The sequence below is a fragment of the Haliotis rubra genome, unplaced genomic scaffold, assembly GCF_003918875.1.
Source record: "Haliotis rubra isolate DU_JTF1 unplaced genomic scaffold, ASM391887v1 Scf77, whole genome shotgun sequence".
In the NCBI taxonomy this organism is placed as follows: Eukaryota; Metazoa; Mollusca; class Gastropoda; order Lepetellida; family Haliotidae; genus Haliotis; species Haliotis rubra.
In genome coordinates, this window is record NW_025767490.1 from 447881 (window position 1) to 471776 (window position 23896).

Here is a 23896-nt window from a genome sequence, read left to right on the forward strand (position 1 = left end):
TAAGGAGTTCGTAGTGCTACGAAAGTTTTGAGAATAGCTAGCCAGGTTGACAGTTGAAATCTGACCCACAATTGTTCATGGAAATGTTCCATAACAACTCTTAACAATGGCTCCTCAACACAAATGCTCAAATGTTCAAGGAAATATTCCAGAACAAATCTTTAATGATAGTCCTCTTAATTAAGTATCCATACACAATCAAGGTGTTTGGCAACTGCTGTACAACTGTTGGAGTACTTTTGATAACTTCCAGACAATAATTTCCAAGGTAAAGGTCATTTGAGATATAAATGCCAAATTCTTTGCATTAATTTCTGTTATGGCTGAACTGTGACACTTTATATTGTGTCCTCTTGGATTCCAGTTTCAAGAAGTCAACGAACACCTGTTTTTAACACGTCCAATGTATTCTGTCATGTAAATTGAGTCATGTTTAAAAACATACGGTCATAGGAAAATACCATGAGAGAGGAGTTGTTGGGGCAGAATAGCTTGACCTTCAACTTTATTTGTGTAGCATACGCATGAAGAAGAACCAACACTAAACACTAAAACGAAGAAAGATAGTTTATTGCACTACACTGCAATGATACACACCCCACAAATGTATTATGACGTATTCATAAAGGAAACATATTTCATACAAGGGAAACAACTTATTTGACAGGTGTTTCCTAGATGTAGACAGATGTCAAGACGGACCAAAACTTGTGGATAACAACTTCTGTATTTAGTACTGTAATAGTGACAGTTAGGTATAGACTATTTGACTGGAAAATGAACACCATACAGAATTATATATAGCAGACAAGGGATTAACATTAACAATACTTATACACAAGAAGGGTTAACATGATTAGGTCAACTGGTAACAGAAGGATAATATTGAAACAACATGGACAGAGAACATAGGGAAGCCAAATAAAGTGGATTAATAAGAGAAACTAATCACTGTGTCTAAAATATAAATCTGTGAATCATAATGTAAATGAATAGGAGAATCTAAATCCATCCTCTTCTACAAAATACTACACCATCCATGTTATTAATAATAACCAACTATATTATGTTAGAAATATAAGATATGCTACAGACAATTATATTGCACTATAAGCTCTCGCCTAAAAGTTTTGTTGTTGAAATAACGTAATGTAAATACCTCATGTTTTTGTGTATGCTATAGGATGAAAGTACATTTCAACAACCTAACTCACTGAGGTAAATGTTCCCAATTTGAACTATTATTGATCATCTTCTTCCAACACAATATCAGACCATATTATCCAAGTGCAACAGCAGCTTTTCCAACTCTGTATCCCTAAACAGATAACCAACTTATCAGATGACTTCTTCCCAAGGAAAGGGAGTTGACTACAGTTCGGTTTCCAACCTTGCCAAACTTGACAGGATGGATTGTAGTTCCAGCATATATATTGAGTTATGTCCCTTTGATCTCCCCTCTATTGTCCAATCAGATTCCACTTATCACATCACATGCATAGACTCAAACAAAATGGCTGCATGCATTCAAGACAATCTCCACTAAACAAAATATATATTGTAATGAAATTGGTCTAATCTTGCAAAGTGCATCAACTTGATTAAAAACATGAAAAGATTTGGAAGATATCTGCTGACACCAGATAATTGTATACAATTGTTAAATCATTCAATCAACTTGAATTTTCAGGGCAGTTTACAAATCAGATGTTGAATTTGTTCCATGATTTTGACTGGATTATGCATAGACTTGTTAGTCTAGTCAAAATATGATGAACTACCAGTCTTGAAAGACAAGGGTGGTAGGTGAACTTCAAACATCAGTTTACTCCATTGGAAGACTTCCTGGTGCAGGCAGGAATTACTTGATGGTGGAAACACAAGTTATAGTGTCCTCCACAGTAAATACTAGTACCTTCTGAAATTTACTTTTCATAAAGGTGACCGCTAGTGACATGGAACTTCAACAAATGATACAGTCAAAGCACACAAATGTATGAACATTTCTAACATTCAAGCAGATAACAGCAAAGCAAGGCATTTCTATAAAATGTCTGCATTCCAAAGGACAAAGTGGCAACAGCTTGTGAACAAATTTGTCAACAAAAACTGACAATAACTGATAAATATTATCTTCTGACATGATGAAAACACGTGGTTGACAAACAATTAACAAAAATTGAAAAACTTCATCTTAGACAAGGTGAAAACACTCGGTTGACATACAAATGACAAGAATCAAGAATCTTTCGTTTACATAATGTAAAAACATTTTTAAAAACAATTGACACAAATTAAATTATATTAGTTTTTGGGAAGGTGAAAACACCTTGCCGTCATACAACTGACAAGAACTGATAAGTGGTATTTTTTAAAAATGTAAAAAAAAGAACATTTTATTGACAAACAGTTGACAAGAAGTGATGAATACTGTATTTTAACAAGGTGCAGACATCTTGATCAAAATATTGCTTATAAGCGAGTGTAGATTATGTGTGTATTACAAAGTGGAAGAAGGCCCCATTTTGTTTAATGGATGGTATAATATGATAGGTTTTGAATGTTCTCAAAACTCTTTTGTGCATAATACTTAATGTAGTAAATATTTGACGGCAACCACTGTAAATATCTGGTGCATTGTACAGCTGTAATGTCATCACATATAAACCTGTATGTAAGTTAAATACTTATTAATGACACCCAATAGACTGTATTTGGTATCAGTTGTGAAATCTTTGTCTCAGAGCTTTTTAATATCAGACATTTCTTGACAAAAAAACAACCAAACTGGAAGACATTAATAGAAGGCACGCATTGAAAGCATGCACTGAAGGCACACATTGAAGGTATGCACAGAAGGCACACACTAAAGGCGTGCACAGAAGGCACAAACTGAAGGCACACACAGGCCAGTTACTTTGGTTTGACATTGATCACATATGAACCATTAATATCCTCCAACTGTTTCGAGCTGAAGATGATCACAATCTCTCGTTTGCCTTTCTTTTTTGGAGTCAGATCCACTGTTGTCATAAACGTCTGCTTTGGACCAACAGGACTGAAAGCAAAGAGTATATGTTTATATTAACTGTTGTTTTATAGATGTGCCTGATGTGAATATTAGGGCTGTGCAATATTACCGGTATACTGGTATATACCGCTACAGTATCTTGCGATATGATTATCGCGATATGGTTCAGATTCTGCAATATATTGGGTCATCCAGAGTTAGCTCCATTTGAATTATCTGCCCTTGATTTCCATAGCAAACAAATGTACTCTAAAAGTGACAAATATACTTTTATTTCTGTTGGTTTCATGCAATATTTACCAAGTGGAAGTGTCATTATAAGTGGCTCCAAAATTGCCAAATAGTCTACCAAATACTTTATGTTTTGTGGGTTTGAATGGTTTCATTTGAAGGAATTTTTAAAGTGGCCTCAAATGGACCAATTTTTATTTGGACTTATTAGTAGAGTCTCTGGCTCTGAGTGACCATTTCACAGTTCACAGTATTTGGTTATTTTTGTTTGTTTCATCATGGGGCGTATGATATCAATTTATCAATCAGGCCTGAGTTTTAGAAAAATTGTAGGACTGTATAATGACATTCCAGTCAAGGATCTTAACTATTGGAGGTCACATGCGATTTTGATCTCAAGTAGTTCAACTAAATCTTGTTTTTGTTTCATTTGGCAATAGTTCATGTTAACACATTGAATCTGAATGAATCACATACAGTAACAATAATTGCATACTGCACTGAAGTGCATTCTGTTTAAGTGAACAACACTGACTATGAAAATCATGTTATACTGTTACCTTTATCATTATGTTCGCAAAACGTTGGTGCAATATATTCCACATTAAGGCTCTATATTATTTTATTCATCTGTAAACGATTGGCATACAGCCATACACAATGGGGACAGGGAGCCTGAAAGTATGATGTAACAGCGACTAAGAAGATAATGTCGCACACAGAGAGCTATTATGACTTTATGATGTACGCACTTGGGCAGAAACCTTCCAGTCAATATAACACAATATGTATTGCAATATCTCTTAAATTATTGCAATATATCGCAATATGAAAATCAGGGCAATATCCAGCCCTAGTGCATATAATCATATTTTATATTTCAGTGGAATGTTGATAGAAATGTTTTAAGACCGCTGTTGTGGGTGGTGGATGAATATTTGTTCGCCAGCAATTTTTGCTGGGGTCTATAGATGGAGCACCACACATTATGTATCCAAAAGCATGAAAAATTCTTCCTATAATCAAAAGAAATACATTGTATGGAATAAACCAAACTTCATTTTTCTGATTCCCGATATGTCACGAGCAAGAGCTCATAATTCACAAACATGTTTGTTTGTATGTTGTTTAAGGCAGCACTCCTCAATATTCCAACTTTAAGACGGTAGTCTGAAAATAATCCATTCTGGACCAGACGATCCAGTAATTGAAACCATGAGCATCAATCTATGCAATAAGGAAAAGATGACATGTATCAACCATGTTGGTCTGACCACCTGTTCCTGTTAGTTGCCTCTTACGACATGCATGGGTAGCTGAAGATCAATTCCAACCCAGACTGACCAAGAAGTATGGATTTGCGAAAGGTAAATGATATCCTGTGTCTGATGTGTGAATACTCCAAATCAACTATCTCACTTGCAATAGTTGGAACATAAAATTATGGCGGCCATATTAGAAAGAAGAATGAGAACAATTTTATGGATATACAACTTCTATACAGAATAAAGAAGTTACATATCCATAAAATTGTCCTCATTCTTCATCTCTTCAACTTCTAGAATGCCAGTCAAAGAAGTCATAGTAGAAAGGATGTTAAAAAGAGATAACTTAATATTTGTCTTAATTATGGCAGTTCGTAGAGACAAGACAAAACATGTTAATCTCAGGGTTTAACATAATGCAGAGATGTGCATCTAGTACCATTAATGACTAGAATGGATGCACAAAAATATATCTGTTGTATCCTGAGATACAGTATGTTGACTGTACCAAATTCTGACTGGAAATGTAGTTCTTGTAATTAAGGAATTATCAAATATTTAAACCTCCAAAAGGATCCAAATTCTACAAGCCCTTTCAAACCTTTCACTTTAACCTGTCTAGTGAAATGACCCCTCGTTTTGTAGATCAAGGTAAAACCCAGCTGGCTCCCTCGATTCGAAATTGAGGAGATGAAGACACTAACTAATGTGGATTCTGAAATGTTCTACTGTCAGAATTCCGTCTGCATGTCATGAACATTTCAAGGTTTGAAGATACCTCACAGGCAAACAAGTAATCCCTTTGGTACATTTAAATGTTGAAAAAACCTCTGATGACGTCCCACCATATCCCCCATGGTCCTTCTACTGCGACAAGACCTCATCATCGTCGTACCAATACCTCTAGGATAAGACAGTCTATCCTGAACCAAGGGATTCCATGAAGTACTTACTCTTGTTTGATTTTGAGAGGCGTTCTGAAGGCCGGGGCCTTCAACCTGGATTGCACATCCTGTCAGAGTCTCTGCCAAGGGGTTGGTAAAGGACACCTCAAAAGCCATCTTCTTCCCAACCTGTCCCGCTTTAGGGGCCTACAAAAGTTGAATTTGTGTTTTTTATAACCTTATGAAACAATCAAGTAATAGAAAAAACATTACATAGCCCTGCAGCAAGGTGCAACCACCTGGCCGTGTGTAATATTAACGTATACTGGGATTGCAACCGTTGACCATAGAAACTGTTGTTTACATAGGTATTTTAAGTGTGAAACATATTCACATTTTGTGCAGCAACAATACACTACAAACAATGAAATAATTAGATGTCTGGGGAATTATAAACCACAAAACAATTTACCATTTTCTAAGTGAAGAGAACACAAGCGACAAAATCTACACTGGTCCCTGAGTGGGTTAGACTCCATCAGCAATATTGCAGCTATATAGTGCCCGGTCTGTAAAAATTAGAGTCTAGATCAGACAATCCAGTGATCAACCATGTCATCGAGCCTGACCACCCGATACCATTAATCGCCTCTATTGACAAGCATGGGGTACTGAAGATCAATTCCAATCCGGATCTTCATGAGTAGATACTTATTAGAATTAGGTCCCAGCAGAGACCATATAATATATATTATATGGTCTCTGGTCACAGTGACCTATATATTTTGTAGATATATGCAAGCAAATGATAGATTACCTTGATTTGTAAGTGAGGTTTACGAAGTCTAAAGTCGCACATGTTGGTGAAGGCCTGCAATGTCTCAGTCACACGTGACATACAAGTAAGTTGCAGCATGCACATGTCCTTCAGGCTGCCTTGATAGTCCTCAGCTTTAACAGTCATCTTTATCTCTGTACCTGCAATGTGAGGGTTTAATGCAATATGATCAGACCTAGCACCTGGAAACAGGACCTATCACTCCTGTTGGGGTCTTCTTTAGAGGGGGCGTTGGGGTTAGTCTAGTGGTTATTTCGCTTATCATGCGAAGACCCAGGTTCGATTCCCCACATGGGTACAATGTGTGAAGCCCATTTCTGTGTCCCCCTTCCCCCGCCATGATATTGCTGGAATATTGCTAAAAGCAGCGTAAAACTAAACTCACTCACTCTTCTTCAGAGAGGATATTTTGTTTGTTGTTTAACACTCTCTCCACAATATCCCAGCCATATGGCGGTGGTCTGTAAATTGAGTCTGGACCAGGCAACCCGTGATCGACATCATGAGCATCAATTTACGCATTTGGGCTACAATGACCTGCACTAGCCAACTCAGCAAAAAAGGAAAAAATAAAGAAAGAAAAAAAAAGAAAAAAAAGTCAGCAAGGCTGACCACCTCATCCTGTCAGTCATCTCTTACGACAAGCATCGGTTGTCGCAAACCAATTGGTATCAAGTACCACTATCAAGTACAGATTTGCAAAAGGTGATCATATCCTGTCCTTAATTGCAGATACACACAAATATACTGACTCACAATAATTGCAACATTAAAGGTGTAAGACAAATTCTCATCTGGATTTTTATCTAAAAAAAATCCAAACAAAATAAAAAACATGTTAGAAAAGCACACTTACTGGCCTGTGGTTTGAGCACTGTATCAAATTTCTGAGATTTGACACGGTCTGCAGACACACCAGTGTAATACATCGTACGTGCAGCCAAAAATGTCTTAAGAGTTCTCTCTGAAGTGCTGATATTCTTCACTCGAAGGATCACATCAAAGTCTTGACCAACAAATACGTCCTCACTGTGATCAAGGTCAAATTGCACATCCTGTAATATAAAAAAGTATCAACATCAGACTTGAATTGGGCATTGTATTCTATGTAGAGAGAGCCTCATGGCTCTGTAGCTCACCCACAGGTTCCTGGAATATTTGATCAGGAGGGTTTTACTGGTTAAAGAAGAAGCGAAAAAGAATCAGGGAAGTTTTTTGAACACATGAGTTCATTAAAAGGTGCAAATGTTTTCCACAAAAGGAATCTTGAAGGTAAAAGGTTGTGTCAAGGGTATCAATCTGCACCAAAACACTATGTTATTGCTATTATTACTCACTCACTCACTCATAATAACGAGCAATTGGCAAAACATTTTCTTTTCCTTTTTTCGCGGGGTGATTCATGGACCCCAAGACCCGCCTTATGGCGAGGAATGACTGTATCCAATTCAGCTAGGTTTGAGATGTTTCACACAGGCAGATTCATTCTTCAGAAATGAAGGAAAGTTGCTTGGCCGAGTAACAACTGACACATTAAGACGAATAATGTCGTAAAGTGTAATGATGTCAAGGACACTTGCTCTGCACACACACATCAAGAGGGATTATGTCGACCAATCCCACCTCACGTAATGGTGTAAAGGATACTTGCACGGCGCATCAGATGTCCAGTTTAAACCATTCATATTAAGAATTGTTTTGTCCAGACACCTCATAAAATTAAACCTTGACTCCATCCTAGCTATATCAACTGCTGTCAGCCCTTGCAGACAATGGGTGTGGTGTCAGGGGAGGTAGTTTATCTTCCCTGGGTCAAGGTCACCCAGCTACTTTCAGGTTCGATATATGCTTTTATCATCTTTACACAGGTTCTGGGCTGTATCAGATAAGCAACTTAAGAAGAACACATTGTTTATTTAATGAGCTCATGTTAAATATCGAGGCTGCTGATGAAGAAATTGCTTCTGTATCCCCTTTATGTGAATACCCTAATACCTTGAAATAAGAAAAGATAAATATTATGTTAACAATGGAATGTCTATGAGCTTTACGTTTCCTGTTTCCCCCATGTCAGACTGCAAGTGGTGTTGGTTACTGCAAATACACAGTCGACCAGGGTAAAGAATGTATTTGTTGTAGCCCTTATCTGTGCAGGGTGCCATGAGATGCTTAGAGGTCCACCAGCTTTGGGACTGGGCTGATAGCAGTTTTAAACAAACATCTTACTCGCTCATGTGTACATAATAATGACATCAGGTTAAGCATCAAATTTATACAACTACACCTAAACATTCCTCCTCAAACACACCAATTTATGAAGAATGTAAAGAAACAACATGGCTATAATAATTACAGAAGAGAAAATGTTCACAGAAAATATGTGCAATTATGACCTCCAGACGGTGATAACAAACTGTGACCAGGAACAGGCATTGTTCATATAACAATGGGTAAACAAACATACTGAATCACAAAGATATCTACGAGGTGGATCAGTTTCAAACCCACCTGCAACAAAATAAAACACTTTGCTGTTGAGACTATGATTCTGAGCTAATTTGCTGACACTGCATTAAAGTTTCCATGGCAACACATTCTCAATGCTGAACCCTTTGATGCTCGTTGTGTGTCTCCCACCCAAAGAAAAACACACATGCAGAAATATAACACATTTGATATGGTTTGAATTTCACAAGTCGGTCTAAGAGCAAACAGTTTCAAGGCAAACAGATCCCAGCTGCTTTTCTAAATGTTTGACACATACAAAAAATATATATTCATTTTCACCAAACTGACTACAACCATTTACATTGTAATAACATGTAGTATGTATGTAAATACTTTAACAACATGCATAAGAATTCCATAGATATCAGGAGAAAATGCGTGTTTTACAGAAAATGGCAAATATACTTCAGCTTTACGCCGCACACAGCAATATTCCAGCTATATGGCAGCGATCTGTAAATAATCGAGTCTGGACCAGACAATACAGTGATCAACAGCACGAGCATCAATCTGCACAATTGGGATCCGAGGACATGTGTCAACCAAGCCAGCGAGTCTGACCACCCAGTCCGTTAGTCGCCTCTTAGGACAAGCATGGGTTACTGAAGGTTCATTCTAACCCGGAACTTCACAGGTGACCTTCATGGTGACCTTGACCTCATATATTGGTCACCTTTTCAGATTTGAGAGCTGCCCTAAACATGGCAAGTTCTAATACTCACATTAATAGACCCACAGACACTCCTTCTCAAAATAAGTTTTTTACCAAATTATTACATTAACCTTTTACATGTGTTATCAACATGTCAAAACTAGTTCATCACATATATTGGATATGATATCCCATAAAACACTCAATGTCCAAGCCTTTGTTACTGCAGTAAATGTAGACAAAACCTTAGAGCATTGCCATTTACATGCTCAGGCTCCAGACCTAATACAATGTACATGTAGTTGTGTTTCATGTAACATTGACTTGAAATATAGTCCATTTGGCTCAAAATCGGACCGATGAATTGCAATCTAACTCGAAAACTAATAAACGTATATTACTCAATGAAACGCTGATCAGACCAACTTTTTGCAGAATTTATATCCCGAAAAATGAAAAAGTTGTTTAACAAACTATCATTAAAATTTTGACCCAGTTCACTATTTCTTACGAGGGAGGAGTGCAGAGAAAGGGACAGCCAGGTGTGTGAGAAAGGATGGAGACGGCACAGCACAGGTTTATGAATCAATAACTTGGTGGGCACTTGTGCACGTGCTTCTCTAACACCTGGCTGTCCCTTTCTCTGCACTCCTCCCTCGTAACAAATAGTGAACTGTGTCAAAATTTTAATTGTTAAACAACTTTTTTAATTTTAGGACATAAATTCTGCAAACAAACCACAGAGTTGGTCTGATGTTTTAATTATGATCAACATTTCATCGAGTATTATATGTTTTTCAGTTTTCGAGTTGCACTGAAATTCATCGGTCCGCTTTTGAGCCAAACGGACTATAGCTGGTTGGCAGGTTGGATAATAGTGTTGGAATTTATTTACTTTTTAATTGAATTGTATACTTCTGTGTCAATTCATGGGTTGTCATGGAGTGTTGTTTGTGGTTATAGGTAGTCTATGATTGTGCTTTTGAAGACAGAAAAAATATTTATACAAATACAACAGACAATTTAGAATTTTTTTATCTCAGAAGGCTAGCACCAAAACTGGCAGAACACGTGCACTCATCTTGAAGCCGACATAAAATGCTACTTCATTTTACAAAAGGTAGTAATTTCACATAATTCTATTTCTCTTTGTTCATAAAGAATTAAAAAACCTTACCTCAGTTCCTTTTTCATAGACGTCCGGACGGCAGGATCCAAATTGGTTTGCCGTCAGTACTGCCACTCGCTCCTCGTTGGAGCCTGCACAAGGAATTGAAACACTGCAAGTTTTACATTCTATTCTAAATCGTTGTGAGTGAGTGAGTTTAGTTTTACGCCGTTTTTAGCAATATTCCAGTAATATCACGGTGGGGGACACCAGAAATGGGCTTCACACATTGTACCCATGTGGGGATTCGAACCCGGGTCTTAGGCGTGACGTACATCGTTGTGAAACAAGCAGGAGTTAAACCCACATGTTCATATATACACATGGGCATTAATTAAGCACCTGATTCCAAGGATAATTTTGGTCCAAACAGGTGATCAATTCCTATCATACTGGCATGTAATTAGGCAAAGCACTTATTATCTCATTAGCTATGTTTATGTGCTACGAAGTGTCAAGCACATTGGGTCATCAATTTCCTAACTGCAGTATGTGGAGTAGAGTTTTCTGAACTGATTTAAAGATGACAGTACTGACGTCCTTGATGAAGCTCAAGCCAACAAGTACTCGAATCTGTGCTTTATTGAGAAAGTATAATCCCAAATATAACATAGGTTACATTTGACCACTTTCTAAATGGCAATGTGTATTCACAATCTTACACTGGTATCTGCGAAATATTTATTTCAAAATTACTTTAGAGTAAACAATTTTAAAGCAACAAAATTACAGTGATTTTCGTTAAAGGCAAATTTAAGAAGAGCAGGTTCACAAGAATATATTTACCAAGCCAAGAATGTTTTCGAGAGGATTAATAGGCCTGTTACAAGTGATAACGTGAAATCAAGGTCAAATACATATTCACAGATCACAAAACAGGGAAAGATGTTAGACCCCACCACTGACTTCACAGCAATGTGAATACAGAAAAGTCTAAAAAGTTTACCAAATAAAGACCATTAAATGGTTTAAAAAGCGGCTGTGCTCTCCATTTTAAAAAATTATTAATGTTTGTATATGCATTGATGTGGGAGCAAGCATCCTTCAGGATCTTTGCTCCAGGAGTATCTGAGAAGATGCTCACAGAGGTTTACTGATGCCAGCACCAACACCACTGCTGCCAATACTAGACAAGCAAGCTTAAATCAGGGCTCGATTTAAGAGACAGTAACCTACTTGCACCAGGTGCAACCTATGGTGAACAAAACAGTTGCACCAGCCGAATTCCAGCTGCACTGCTTTTATTGCAATATGTAATGAAGGAAATTTGCTATTTTATTTTCCAAAATTAAGAAGAAAATTGAACTGACATAAGTATGCTTACAATGTTAAATTTAGTGTTGATTTATTTCTCAAGAATTGACTTGCACCTGGTGCAAGTTAAACAAATAACAAGGTTGCACTTTGTAATGTTGGGTTGCACCAGTGCAAGTAACAATTTACAGCACTTAATCAAGTCCTGTTAAATGTAATTTAACTTGACTCCGATCAGGTGAGCTAAATCTTCTGAACATCAATACCTTTTTTTTCAGCCACCTGATTCTTTTCTCAAAATGCTAATCACTTTCTTAAATGGCATAACACATGTCCACCTAAGGCAAATCGTATAAATAATGGCAGCCTTAAGTCCCGATAATACTGTCTGACTAACCAGTAAAAGACTGGCTTTGACTCCCAGAAATAAAGATATCTTATTTAAGAAGTTAAATCTATAGAAACGAAAAATTATCCAATGGAGCCAAATCAGCTCTTAATTTCAGAACTGAGGCAGATGGATTTGTGTCGAACTGAATAACTTAACCAGTAAATACTGAAGACATTTTTGTCATCACCATTCACAAAATACATGCCCAAGCCATGTCAACACTTATATAAATGTTAGTACGCTTGCATTAACCAATAAGGACAAGATTGTTCTTACCGCCATATGCCAAAACATCCCAGGATATATATAGAATTCTTGGACAGTTTCATGATTTTGGCGAATACATGATTTCGAGTCTGATACATAAATGATTTACCTTCAATAAATTTGTAAGCGCCTGTGACGACTTCTCTGCTGCTATCCACCATATTCTTCGTGCTGATCTCCTTTCCAACTCTAGAACAAAGACAATATACATACTGAATATCATGGTAACTTTTACCACCCCAAATTGGCTTCTGCGGAGATATCGCTTGGGTGAGATAGAGCATTATCTCCTAAGAGATATCACAGCATTACAGAAGACCATTGTGACGTCATCCAGGATCATGATGTCATCGTAATCTGATATCATTGTCACAAAGCTCTCTGCTTCTGAAGCGTTCGCCCGGAGAGCGGAAGGTCACGGGTTCGCGATCCCCGACCGCGTCATACCAAAAGACGTTAAAATATGGTACTTGTTGGTCCCTGTCTGGCGCTCGGCATTAATGGGTACAACAAGGACTGGTTGGCTCGGGAGTCAGTATAATGTGTCTGAGTGGGGTATTCATGCTTCACTGCGGCATGGTATCTCAGTGGGCTAGCACTATAAAACCCAGCTGAAGTCTGGGCTAGTACAAGCAGCCGCATATACACATACACACGCATGCACGTCGTCATATGAGCGAAATATTCTCAAGCACGACGTAAAACCCAATTTCACCTCACCTCACCTCTGCTTCTGAAGCTGGTAACTTTACTTTTTGAACTCATGACAGTTGTCAGTCACTGTTCACACACATGTTTAGGATGATGAATAGAAAGAATATCACCTCGTGTGTTTTGATATCAAACATGTCTTCACTGGCTGACAAATGTTTGGTTGTGGGGTAGCCCATAAAGCTTTCATTCATCATACTGAAAATCCAGGTTTGATTTCCAACATGGGTACAATGTGTGCAGCCCATTTCTGGTGTCTCCCGCCATATGTCTGGTGTAATGCTATAAGCAGCACAATGAACATACCAGAAGTGGGCTGCACACATTGTACCCATGTTGGAAATCAAACCTGGGTCTTTCGCATGATGAGCCAACAAACTGACCACTTGGTTAGCAGTCTTCCGACTTATTGTCCAGTTTCTTTTGGACCGGTCCTGAGACCTTAAACCTGTTCATGATCTTTTTATCAAGATATCAAATGAGAAATTCTTACCCTTTCTTTTCAATGTAGACTTTCTCAAAAGTGCCATCTGGCTTGATGGACCAGTACACCTTATCAGCATTCACTTCAGCAAAGATGAACTGGCCATCATATGGAAGGTTGACCTCACCTCGTTTAATAGCAAGCACAGGTGCAGGACCACAGCAATAGACACCTGAAAGGACAATCATTTGATAAATTATCTATATTGTCTGGGATAAAGCAATAGACACCTGAAAGGACAATCATTTGATAAATCATCTATATTGTCTGGGATAAAGCAAAAGACACCTGAAAGGACAATCATTTGATAAATCATCTATATTGTCTGGGATAAAACCTGAAAGGACAATAGACACCTGAAAGGACAATCATTTGATAAATCATCTATATTGTCTGGGATAAAACAATAGACACCTGAAAGGACAATCATTTGATAAATCATCTGTATTGTCTGGGATAAAGCAATAGACACCTGAAAGGACAATCATTTGATAAATCATCTATATTGTCTGGGATAAAGCAATAGACACCTGAAAGGACAATCATTTGATAAATCATCAGTTGTTCAGCACAGTGTATATCAAGGACAATATGGCACACATACACACAAGGGTTTCTGGTTTAAATCATATACACAATCATCTTCAATAGCGAAAAGTGACAACAAAATAATGATCGTTAGTTAAAGAACTTTTTTATTCAGGTGTCCCAAATTATGAAACAAATCAACACAGTTGGTCTGTTGATTTCATGTGACTGTGCAAAGTTTGATTTTGTTGCAATTATTAGATTTTGTGTTCGTGGACAATTCATCGGTCTCAAATGAAGTCAAACGAACTATACAGTAATAAGAAAGAAGGGTGGCCCTTACGTTATACTGAGTAGTATATGTATTCTTACCATCACTTGTCTCTTGTGGTGTGGCATCCACTGCCTGCCAGCCTCCGTATCCAGTTGGCAGATCAGGCCGTGACATCCATGACTCATTCCACACGTGGAAATTCCTGTATTCAGGAAGGAAAGTCAAGTAAAATAAAACTGAAACCATTTTTCCATCAAAGCTTTTCCCTGCAAGGTGTAGAGGCACATCAGCTCTCTCTGCTGAATTGTGGTGCCTTGATGTTCTTGAGTAAGTAAATGAGTTTGTTTAATGCTGTGTTTAGCAATATTTCTGAAGGGAAAATTCAAGTAAGATAAAACTGAAAACCTGGTTTTGAAATATCTATTTTTCCTGTGTAAGAATCGTCATTTGTCCAAGGCACTTAGATTCTCTATGCAGAGTTCTGTCCCTTTGGTGTGCTAGAGTGAGTGAGTGAGTGAGTGAGTGAGTGAGTGAGTGAGTGAGTGAGTGAGTGAGTGAGTGAGTGAGTGAGTGAGTGATCATGGTTTTACATCATTTTAAGCTATTTCCCCATAATATCTCAGCTGGAAATACAAGAAATGGGCTTTTGGGCAATCCAACCCAAACCTTTAATGTGTTCAGCACAAAGTTCAACCGCATGGCTACCTCCTGCATCAAGTACCCGTGAAGGTCTGGGTTAGAGTATTGATCTTCAGTAACTCATGCTTATCGTAAGAGGTGACTAACAGGATCGGGTGGTCAGGCTCGCTGACTTGGTTGACACATGCCATGTAATAAGTTTGAAGTATGCACAGATCAGAGAAGCCAGTGGATGGTGGTGAAAAAGCTTAGGCTGAATGAGCACAAAACTGAGGCAATAGTGCTTGTTAGTGATCCGGTAATTATTTAGGTAAAACAGACCTATCTAGTACTTGGAGAACAGAACATGAAATTTACAACCTCAAGCAAGAGGAATTTAGGGGATATGATGGACTTGAACCTTTGCATGGATCACCAAGTACTATACAACATGCCAACACCTGAGTATATTCATCTCTGCCAAAGGAGATTCCTTTTGGGGAAAAAATGTTATGAAAATCATATGCATGAAGCACAAAAACTACAAGAAATGTGCAGGAAATATTATTAGTTGTGTAACATATCCTGCAGTTAATTACATTAAAAGCTGCAACAACCTTGGTACACTATTTCCAGACGACTCCAGACAATTAATACATCCTGGCATGCATTTTAATTATCTTCAGCTCGTACAAACACATATTCTACTAAAACCTCGAACCTGACGAACGTACCAACATAAAGTACAACACTGGAGTACAAGAATACAGTACAAGATTAATGTACAAGTTTTGACTACAAGAAAAAAATACAAGATCAGAGTCCAAGATGTGCTTACAAGAAACAGTACAGTACATGTGCAGAATGTAAGATTAGGGTACAAGATTTCAGTACAAATACATAGTACACGATTAGACATCAAGATTTTTGAGTACGTAAAAGATAAGAGTACAAAATTAGATATTTCCATATCTGACATACCCAGATAGCATTCGGACATTGGCCCAACGTTGCAATGTTGGCAAAACCATTGCTATCTGGGTAGTGACAAGCCCCAACAAGCCTAAGTTATCTGAGAAATACATGACCTAAACTTGTAAGGTCCTATCCATCTAATTACCTAATTACTAAAATATGACACCTCACTTTCAACTATAAAGATAATTTTATGGATATACAACTTCTTTATTCGGTGAAAGGCAACATTTCAACATAGATTCTAATGCCGTTGTCAAGCAAGATACCCATAAATTTATCTTCATTCTTCTTCACTTCAACTTCTAAAATGCCCATCAAAGAAACCTCATTTCAGTCTAACTACATCAGTTTCAGTTTGAACAATGCCCAACACTGTAAATAAACCAGTACATCTCATATCTCAGCTACCTTGAACCTGTTTCAGTTTAATGACACTAATACTTGAAAACACATGTCTAATGGAAGGGCACTTTAAACAAACCCCTACAGCCTTGAGCTATCTAAAGAAAGTTAGATACACATCCGGTCTAACTTGCATTTCACGTCTAATGAAGCCCAGCTTCTCCGTCCCATTACCTCAATTACGATGGCTTCAAACGGTAAACATAAATTTACAAGCAAAGGATGGAAAACTCAAAAAGTGTTTCCAACTTGTTGTTTTATTCACACTGTGTTGTTGTTATTTAGTTCCTGCTCACATTTCTCTGTGTTGATGTCAAGGTGACCAGGTAAAAATAATAGGTAAGTAAAATCAAGTAATATCTTGTCAGTATCTACACAGCAATTATACTCAATGTTTGCTAAGGATAATTTTTTTCGACATCACCCACGCATACAGATCGAAAATATTTTATTTTGAAAACATCAGCTAAAATTGCACCACTCAAATTTTGCAAAGGATTAGGCTTGATGATATACATTCATTCAACAAATAATGTTGGAGCTATCTCGGTACACAATGACAGGATAATCACTACACGACGTCAGGTTCATGGTGAGCGACAAAGAGCATGCTGCCATGTGGACAATCTGCACAATCTGCTTGTAAATCTGGGTTTACATGTATCGTGACAACTGTGACAACTTTATCAGAGTGCGTATGGTGTTATGCCACTTTTAGCAATATACCCATGTGGGGAATCAAACCAGGGTCTTCGGCGTGACGATCGGACGCTTTAACCATTAGGCTACACCACTGTCCCACATTATCAGAGAGCACAACATCTGGGGCCCGATCCACAAGCAGTCGTAGCACTACGATATTCATAAGCCAATGATAACCTATATACTTATGATTGCTGGTAACGCTACGAACATTTGGTGGATCGGGACTCTGGTTTTGAGGATTGCAGCATATAAACGCTCTAATGATCCCTCAGTATCAACACGTTTCATGACCAAATAGGACCGCCTCCGTGGTGTAGTGGTTAGAGCGTACCCCCGGAGAGCGGAAGGTCACGGGTTCGATCCCCAACCGCGTCAAACCCAAAGACGTTAAAATATGGTACTTGTTGGTCCCTGCCTGACGCTCGGCATTCATGGGTACAACAAGGACTGGTCGGCTCGGAGTCAGTGTAATGTGTCTGAGTGGGATATTCATGCTTCTCTGCGGCATGGTATCTCAGTGGGCTAGCACTATAAAAAAACCCAGCTGAAGTCTGGGCTAGTACAAGCAGCCGCACTTTACACATACACACACGCATGCACGCGTGCGTATTGGCAGATGCAATGCATGCATGAAATAGGGTTAACACAATGTCACATTGCAAACATCTTCATGTCAGCCAAAGTATGATCAATGACAGGAACTGATACCAGATGTCTGGATCAGCTACCATACAACATGGTGGACAACATTCCAACACACAGAGGTAGGGTGCTGTTGACATGTTTCTCCGACTGCAACAGGAATTCATCACTTCATGAATGCCAGTACGCTATTTCACTCAGAAATGACCTGCCAAAGTGGCATGCATGTTTACACTCAGTGCATGATTGTAACAGGGTGTTTATTCCTGTAGTGAGACTGTTCCTTTAAATATTCTCTCTTGTGTAATTATTCCCATGGATCAGCTAGGTAAATGTGCCCATTACATTGACACTAGCAATATTTGTTCTGAATGGAACTTATTCCATGTGGAACTGATCATAGTTGAGATAATAATCCTTCGTTCAAGTCTCTGGTAAAAGAGGGCATGCATTTACATACAACAGGGCCAGCATCAAAGGCAGGCATGTGTTCATTGGGTTGAAGGTCATGTCCGTTGCACAGACTAGCACTGGGCTCCTGTAATTGTTTTTTCTGACCTGAGAGAGTGTCTAGAGTGACAGATCGTAATCATTAAATGTGCCGTACAAAAGGAAAAGGATGTCAGGATTCCGATACAGTGAACAGGGTTGCAAAGGAAGGTGCTAAGAAACGATTTTTGATGGCGAGTGGGGGCAATCAGCTGAACTAGAAAAAACCCAATCTCCATGTCCTACAAGGGTCACAGTGACAGGTGTGCACTAGAGTGATGGCATTCCAGAACCAGATTTCATTCTCATGAACAATAATACACAGCCTAATCATAACAGCCATTGATGCACACTCATGAAACTCTACAGAAACTTGGCAATGGTCTTACCGAAGAGCGGAACCATTTTCCCTTGGCATCACTTACAGGGGGCATGTGAAAGGTTGTGATCACATTAAGTGGAATTTCCCACATGCTTGTTTGTTTTTTGTTTTTTGGGGGCAATAAATTAGATGTCATGAGTTAATATACTTTAGTTTTAGTCAGATTATCATTTTCTCACTAATTGTTGGTGACGTTGTTTGGTGTAATTGTCTGGCACATGACAACAGATGCAAACCATTGACTTTTATTGATCTAACAAGTCTTCACATTATTTTGTCTTTGCCTATTTCTAGAGATGCACACAATTTGACCCATAAGCTATGAAAGTTGTGTTCCCTGGCAACCAATGAGCTGTAGATATCCCTGCTTTATTTATGTTGCCGAAGATACAGCTGAACATTCTTGGTAGCAAGTTTTGATTCCAGTCAAGTTTCCTTTTGTCCATTTTGCACGGGCAGCCCAGTAAAGCTTGCTACTGATATAGATAGATAATCATTCACATAAAATCAATCACTTATCAACAGATAGCAGACGTAACTGGAGCAAAATTGCCAAAAAAGTTTAAAAGAGATGAATATATTTCACACTGAGAGGTGACACAAAACAGCGACCTGAACATAATTTAGAAGAAGACCATGAATAAAGTCCTAAAATTTTATATTGTGTCAGAAAATTATAACTTTTTTCTATCACAAAAGTTTATGTTTGATATTATTCATAACACAATTTTTATATCGATAATCATGAATAATTTTTCCTATCCATGACTTTCCTGATTATCGATAATTTTAGCCAGTCCTATAGCCCAGGCACATCGCAACCATTGTGTCAAACATCGACGAGTCAAACTTGACATTCCAAAGGAAAAACTTGGACCTGAGTATTCCTTCTTTGGTCTTTTTGTGATTGTGTCAAACCTCAGATGATTATGAATGTAGGTTCCTCTGACTTCGACACAACAGCTGAGAGTTGTTTTTAATGATACACAAACAAACAAACAAACAAACAAACAAACTATAGCATATACATGGAAACTTACCAAACTGAGTCCGAGTTCATGTCATCAGCTGCGTCGCCCCCCTCATCAAAATGGTAGTCGATTGTTATTGAGCCGTCCGTGTCATGGGCTGACGCAAAGTTTGTGACGCTCCGAGCAGGGATACCCAGAGCACGGCAAACTGCAACATATTGGATTTCAATGTTTTCCCATTTTAAAAGCACACTGATGTGTCAATAAAAGAGTGAGTGAGTGAGTTTAGTTTTATGCTGCTTATAGCAATATTCCAGCAATATGAGCATCACACATTGTGCCAATGTGGGGAATCGAACCCGGGTCTTCTAAATAAAAACAAGAAGACAAAGTCATCAATATCCCCCTCAATGGCAAAATACGCTTCATGATTATGTCTACGAGTTATGATTATGTCAAATATGCTTGTGTATATAGAAAAGTGGAAGGAGAGTAGAAAGTTCTGTCATAATAGTCTATGACAAACTTGTTGCTATGGTGCCCAAAATATTTTATTCTGTAATCCTTTGACCAAAGGCACCAGTACACCACCAGATCTATCTATATGGAAGTTTGGTGAAGAAATGAACAGTTTTAGAGTTCTGCTCCGAAAAGAGCACTACCACCAATTTCAGGCTAAGTCAACTTGTTGCCATGGAAACACCAAAAATATTTTATTCAAAATTCCAAAACTACCAGAATGCACCAGTACACCACCAGACCAATCTATGTGCGAAGTTTGGTGAAGAAATAGAAACGGTTTTAGAGTTCTGCTCTTCTCCGCACTACCACTAATTTCATTCTGAGTCAAACCTATGTTGCCATGGAAATGCCAAAAATGTTTTATTCAGAATTCCAAAAGATACCAAAAGTCACCAGTACACCACCAGATCTATCTATGTGCCAGGTTTGGTTAAGAAATAGTGAAGTGGGTTTTAGAGTTCTGCTTACTTGAACATTTTAGCACTACCACTAATGTCAGTCTAAGTCAAACTTGTTACCATGGAAACGCCAAAAATGTTTTATTCAGAATTCCAAAATTACCAAAAGGGCATGTTACACCACCAGACATCTATCTATGTGCCAAGTTTGGTGAAGAAATATTGAACGAGTTTTAGAGTTCTGCTCGGAAAAAGACAAATGTGCACAAAACTGGTCCTATAAAAACTGACAAGCGAAACTTCAGCAAAAAGATGGGACTGCACTAGTGACAGTCATACGATAACTAACAAAGACACTTCTAGGTTGATAATTGCATTCTTTTAAAAATGAAATTATAATTTGGAATTCATGGAGATATAATTGAAAAATTTGCTAATTTGCAATTTTTGCACTGTGTAATATTTAAAGAAGTCAATTCAAAATAATCATTTAACTGAACAGATTTTGTGCCAATGTGTAGTGCAACAATGCATCCAATTCCTGCATATTCTACCATCTGCCAATCAGGAAACACTACTAGTGGGTGTGACCTAATATATTTACACAAGAAATACACTATATCATGTGCTACAATGTTCCTTGCACTTTGCAATGTATAAACTTTCATATTTTCCAGAGTGAAAACAATTTTCACATGCAGTACATTCGGTCTGTAAATGCTGACAAACTTTAAGAAAGAATATATTCTTTCAGACACAAAATACCAGGTAATACAAGGAAAATATTGATTACACAATGGCATTTAGAACGTGGTTAAATGTAACATATGTTATATTTTGTGATTACGCTTTCTTAGTAAAGTACAAATTCTTGTACTTTTGTTGGGTTGAGGCCCATCTGGGATTCGAACCCACACCCTCATATTCATGTGCTGGCGATTAGGTGCCTGACTCTGAGGGTGTGTGTTCGAATCCCGGGTGGGACTGCACCCAACAAAATTTTGAATTTTGAAAAACATTCAGACAAAACGTCTAATTTTAAAATGTTTATTCAATACCAGGAAGGAGTGATGGACAATGGAACCTACCTATGAAGCTACCTAAACCATATCATTATACAAACATTGCACCAACTGTAGCTCACCTGGGTAGAGAATTGCCAGGTTAAATGTAAAAACAGTGACACCTGGATCTATTGTCAGCAGCCACTTTACAAAAAAGTTGCTGGCGACATAAGCTTTTCAAATAGTTTCTTCAGATCACATCTAAGGATATGTGTACCATGTTTAACTGACAGTATGAGTTTATTAAAGTAAAGGGGCCGTGGGGTATCCTAGTGGTTAAAGCATTCGCTAATCATGACGAAGACCCAGTTTATATTCCCCACATGGGTACGATGTGTGAAGCCAATTTCTGGTGTCCCGCTATGCCCCAGTATTGCTGGGATATGACTAAAAGCGAGACTTAAAAACGACTTATGATTCTCATCACATTTCATGTAATAAGCCCCATAATTTGCGTATATGTAGCATTTTCTTGCTTAATATGTTCAGAATAGCATTATTTTACCAAACACTTTCGTCTAAATCTAAAGTTTCGTTTATGAGGACGGTATCCATTGCCGTAATATGATTGGCTGCCTTAGGTCACGTGTCTGATTTTGACCAATCACGACCCTTATAGCAGACTGTAGCGAAAAAGCGTCATTTCTTACAACTGTGAAAATACTCTCGGCAAGGGTTCAGTGATGTTGTTGATGTTCAGAGCTTTCGAACGATACCCGGCATCAAACGATTCGCCTCCCATGTTATTCATAATGAAGCTTCAAACGGAGGTATTTTCCGTTGTTATGTCATGTTACCGAGCGCGAAAGCCACAGATATCGGGAAATAGGCGACCATACATATTATTTAAGAAATCTTTTATAATAATTTTCTGGTTACGTAAAAGTGAAAATATAAAGAAAAAGGCACGGGCATGTTATGACATGTCACAAATGGATCATATTTAAAGTAAACCTTTCTTTTGGTCTGTGATTGCAAGGATGACCTTGACCTATAACATGTCTGCATGATTTTTTGGATGTCCATGTACCACCACAAGTGGTCAAATTCAGTTGAACCCTTCAAGAATTCCCATGTACATGGAATTGCTCAATGTTCAATAGGGCTGCCTAAAATGATCGATAATTGTAAATATCGTCGATAGGACTACTGATGTGAAAATTGTGCTATCGATCACATCATAGATTAACTTTTGTGATAGAAAGTTTTCATTTTCTCACAAAATATGCCATATTAGGACTTTATTCATGGTCTGCTTCTAAATTATCAGTTCAGGACGATATTTTGTTAATAATCCATGCAGAAACATGTCGCCACTCACCAGTGATGTGAAATATCATTATTTTGTTGTCACTTATGATGTTTCTTTAGAGGGAGTGATACTTGCTGGTAGAATAGCCAGGTGTGCGAGTTGCATGTGTGAAATTGAAATTTCACTACACATGCTTGTTGATTACCTGGCTGTTCTACCAGCAAGTGGTCCCCCCTCGTAAAAAATAGCAAAACATGACAACAACATAATGATCGTATGTTAAACAACTTTTTATTCGGTGTCCAAAATTATGAGACAAATCATCAGAGTTGGTCTGTCGATTTCATGCGACTGTGCAAAATTTGGTTTTGTTGCAGTTTTTAGATTTTGAGTTTGTCAGCAATTCATCGGTCTCAAATGAAATCAAACGGACTGTAGATGGTATTATCTCCAATAATGTATAAAACTGCAACTAGCACCAACCTGTGGTGGTGACTCCAGAGAACACCCAACACTGTCCATACGTGACTGATTCCTTTGTGTCGTAGTACTGCTCCAATATCTTCACACTGCCTGTCCACGAAAGAGGGGACGTCCCATCAGAATAGTCACCGGACCAGTTGCCAACCAAGACACCATAATCATCCGGGGCATTAACAGCAGCGGTGATCTTCCTGACGATGGGGATGGGGTTTCCCCGAACACCCCAACTCATCCCTGCTTCATCCAGGATGTACATGCAACAGTCAAGGACCTTTCCTTGGAACTGAAACAGACATTTGAACAGTCATCAATAACAGTGATCATCAATTCAAGTCTGTTGCGGACAGAAAAATGGAGACAGAGAAATGCTATAGTCTTCATATGTTCAATATTTCCAGTTTATTAAATCAATGTCGCAGAGAGTTTAAAAGAACCGACCAACAGATGGGCAATAGGGCCTAGATTTTCGAAGCTCTCTTAGCGCTAAGATAGTCGTAAGTTAAT

The 23896-nt window shown here is 38.1% G+C and overlaps 1 protein-coding gene across 1 annotated transcript in view; it reads right to left on the reverse strand.

The window, feature by feature from the left end:
- Window positions 1–553: 553 nt before the first annotated feature.
- LOC124260615 (protein-glutamine gamma-glutamyltransferase K-like) overlaps window positions 554–23896 on the reverse strand; it is a 32603-nt gene continuing 9260 nt past the window's right edge. The window contains exons 5-14 of the mRNA XM_046694936.1: window positions 23393–23675; window positions 19743–19881; window positions 14585–14688; window positions 13694–13856; window positions 12599–12678; window positions 10587–10669; window positions 7106–7304; window positions 6229–6389; window positions 5481–5618; window positions 554–3058 (exon numbers count right to left, since the gene is read on the reverse strand). Of these exons, the coding sequence (XP_046550892.1) occupies window positions 2948–3058; window positions 5481–5618; window positions 6229–6389; window positions 7106–7304; window positions 10587–10669; window positions 12599–12678; window positions 13694–13856; window positions 14585–14688; window positions 19743–19881; window positions 23393–23675 (1461 nt within the window). The 3' untranslated portion in view covers window positions 554–2947. The remainder of the gene's footprint in view (window positions 3059–5480; window positions 5619–6228; window positions 6390–7105; window positions 7305–10586; window positions 10670–12598; window positions 12679–13693; window positions 13857–14584; window positions 14689–19742; window positions 19882–23392; window positions 23676–23896) is intronic.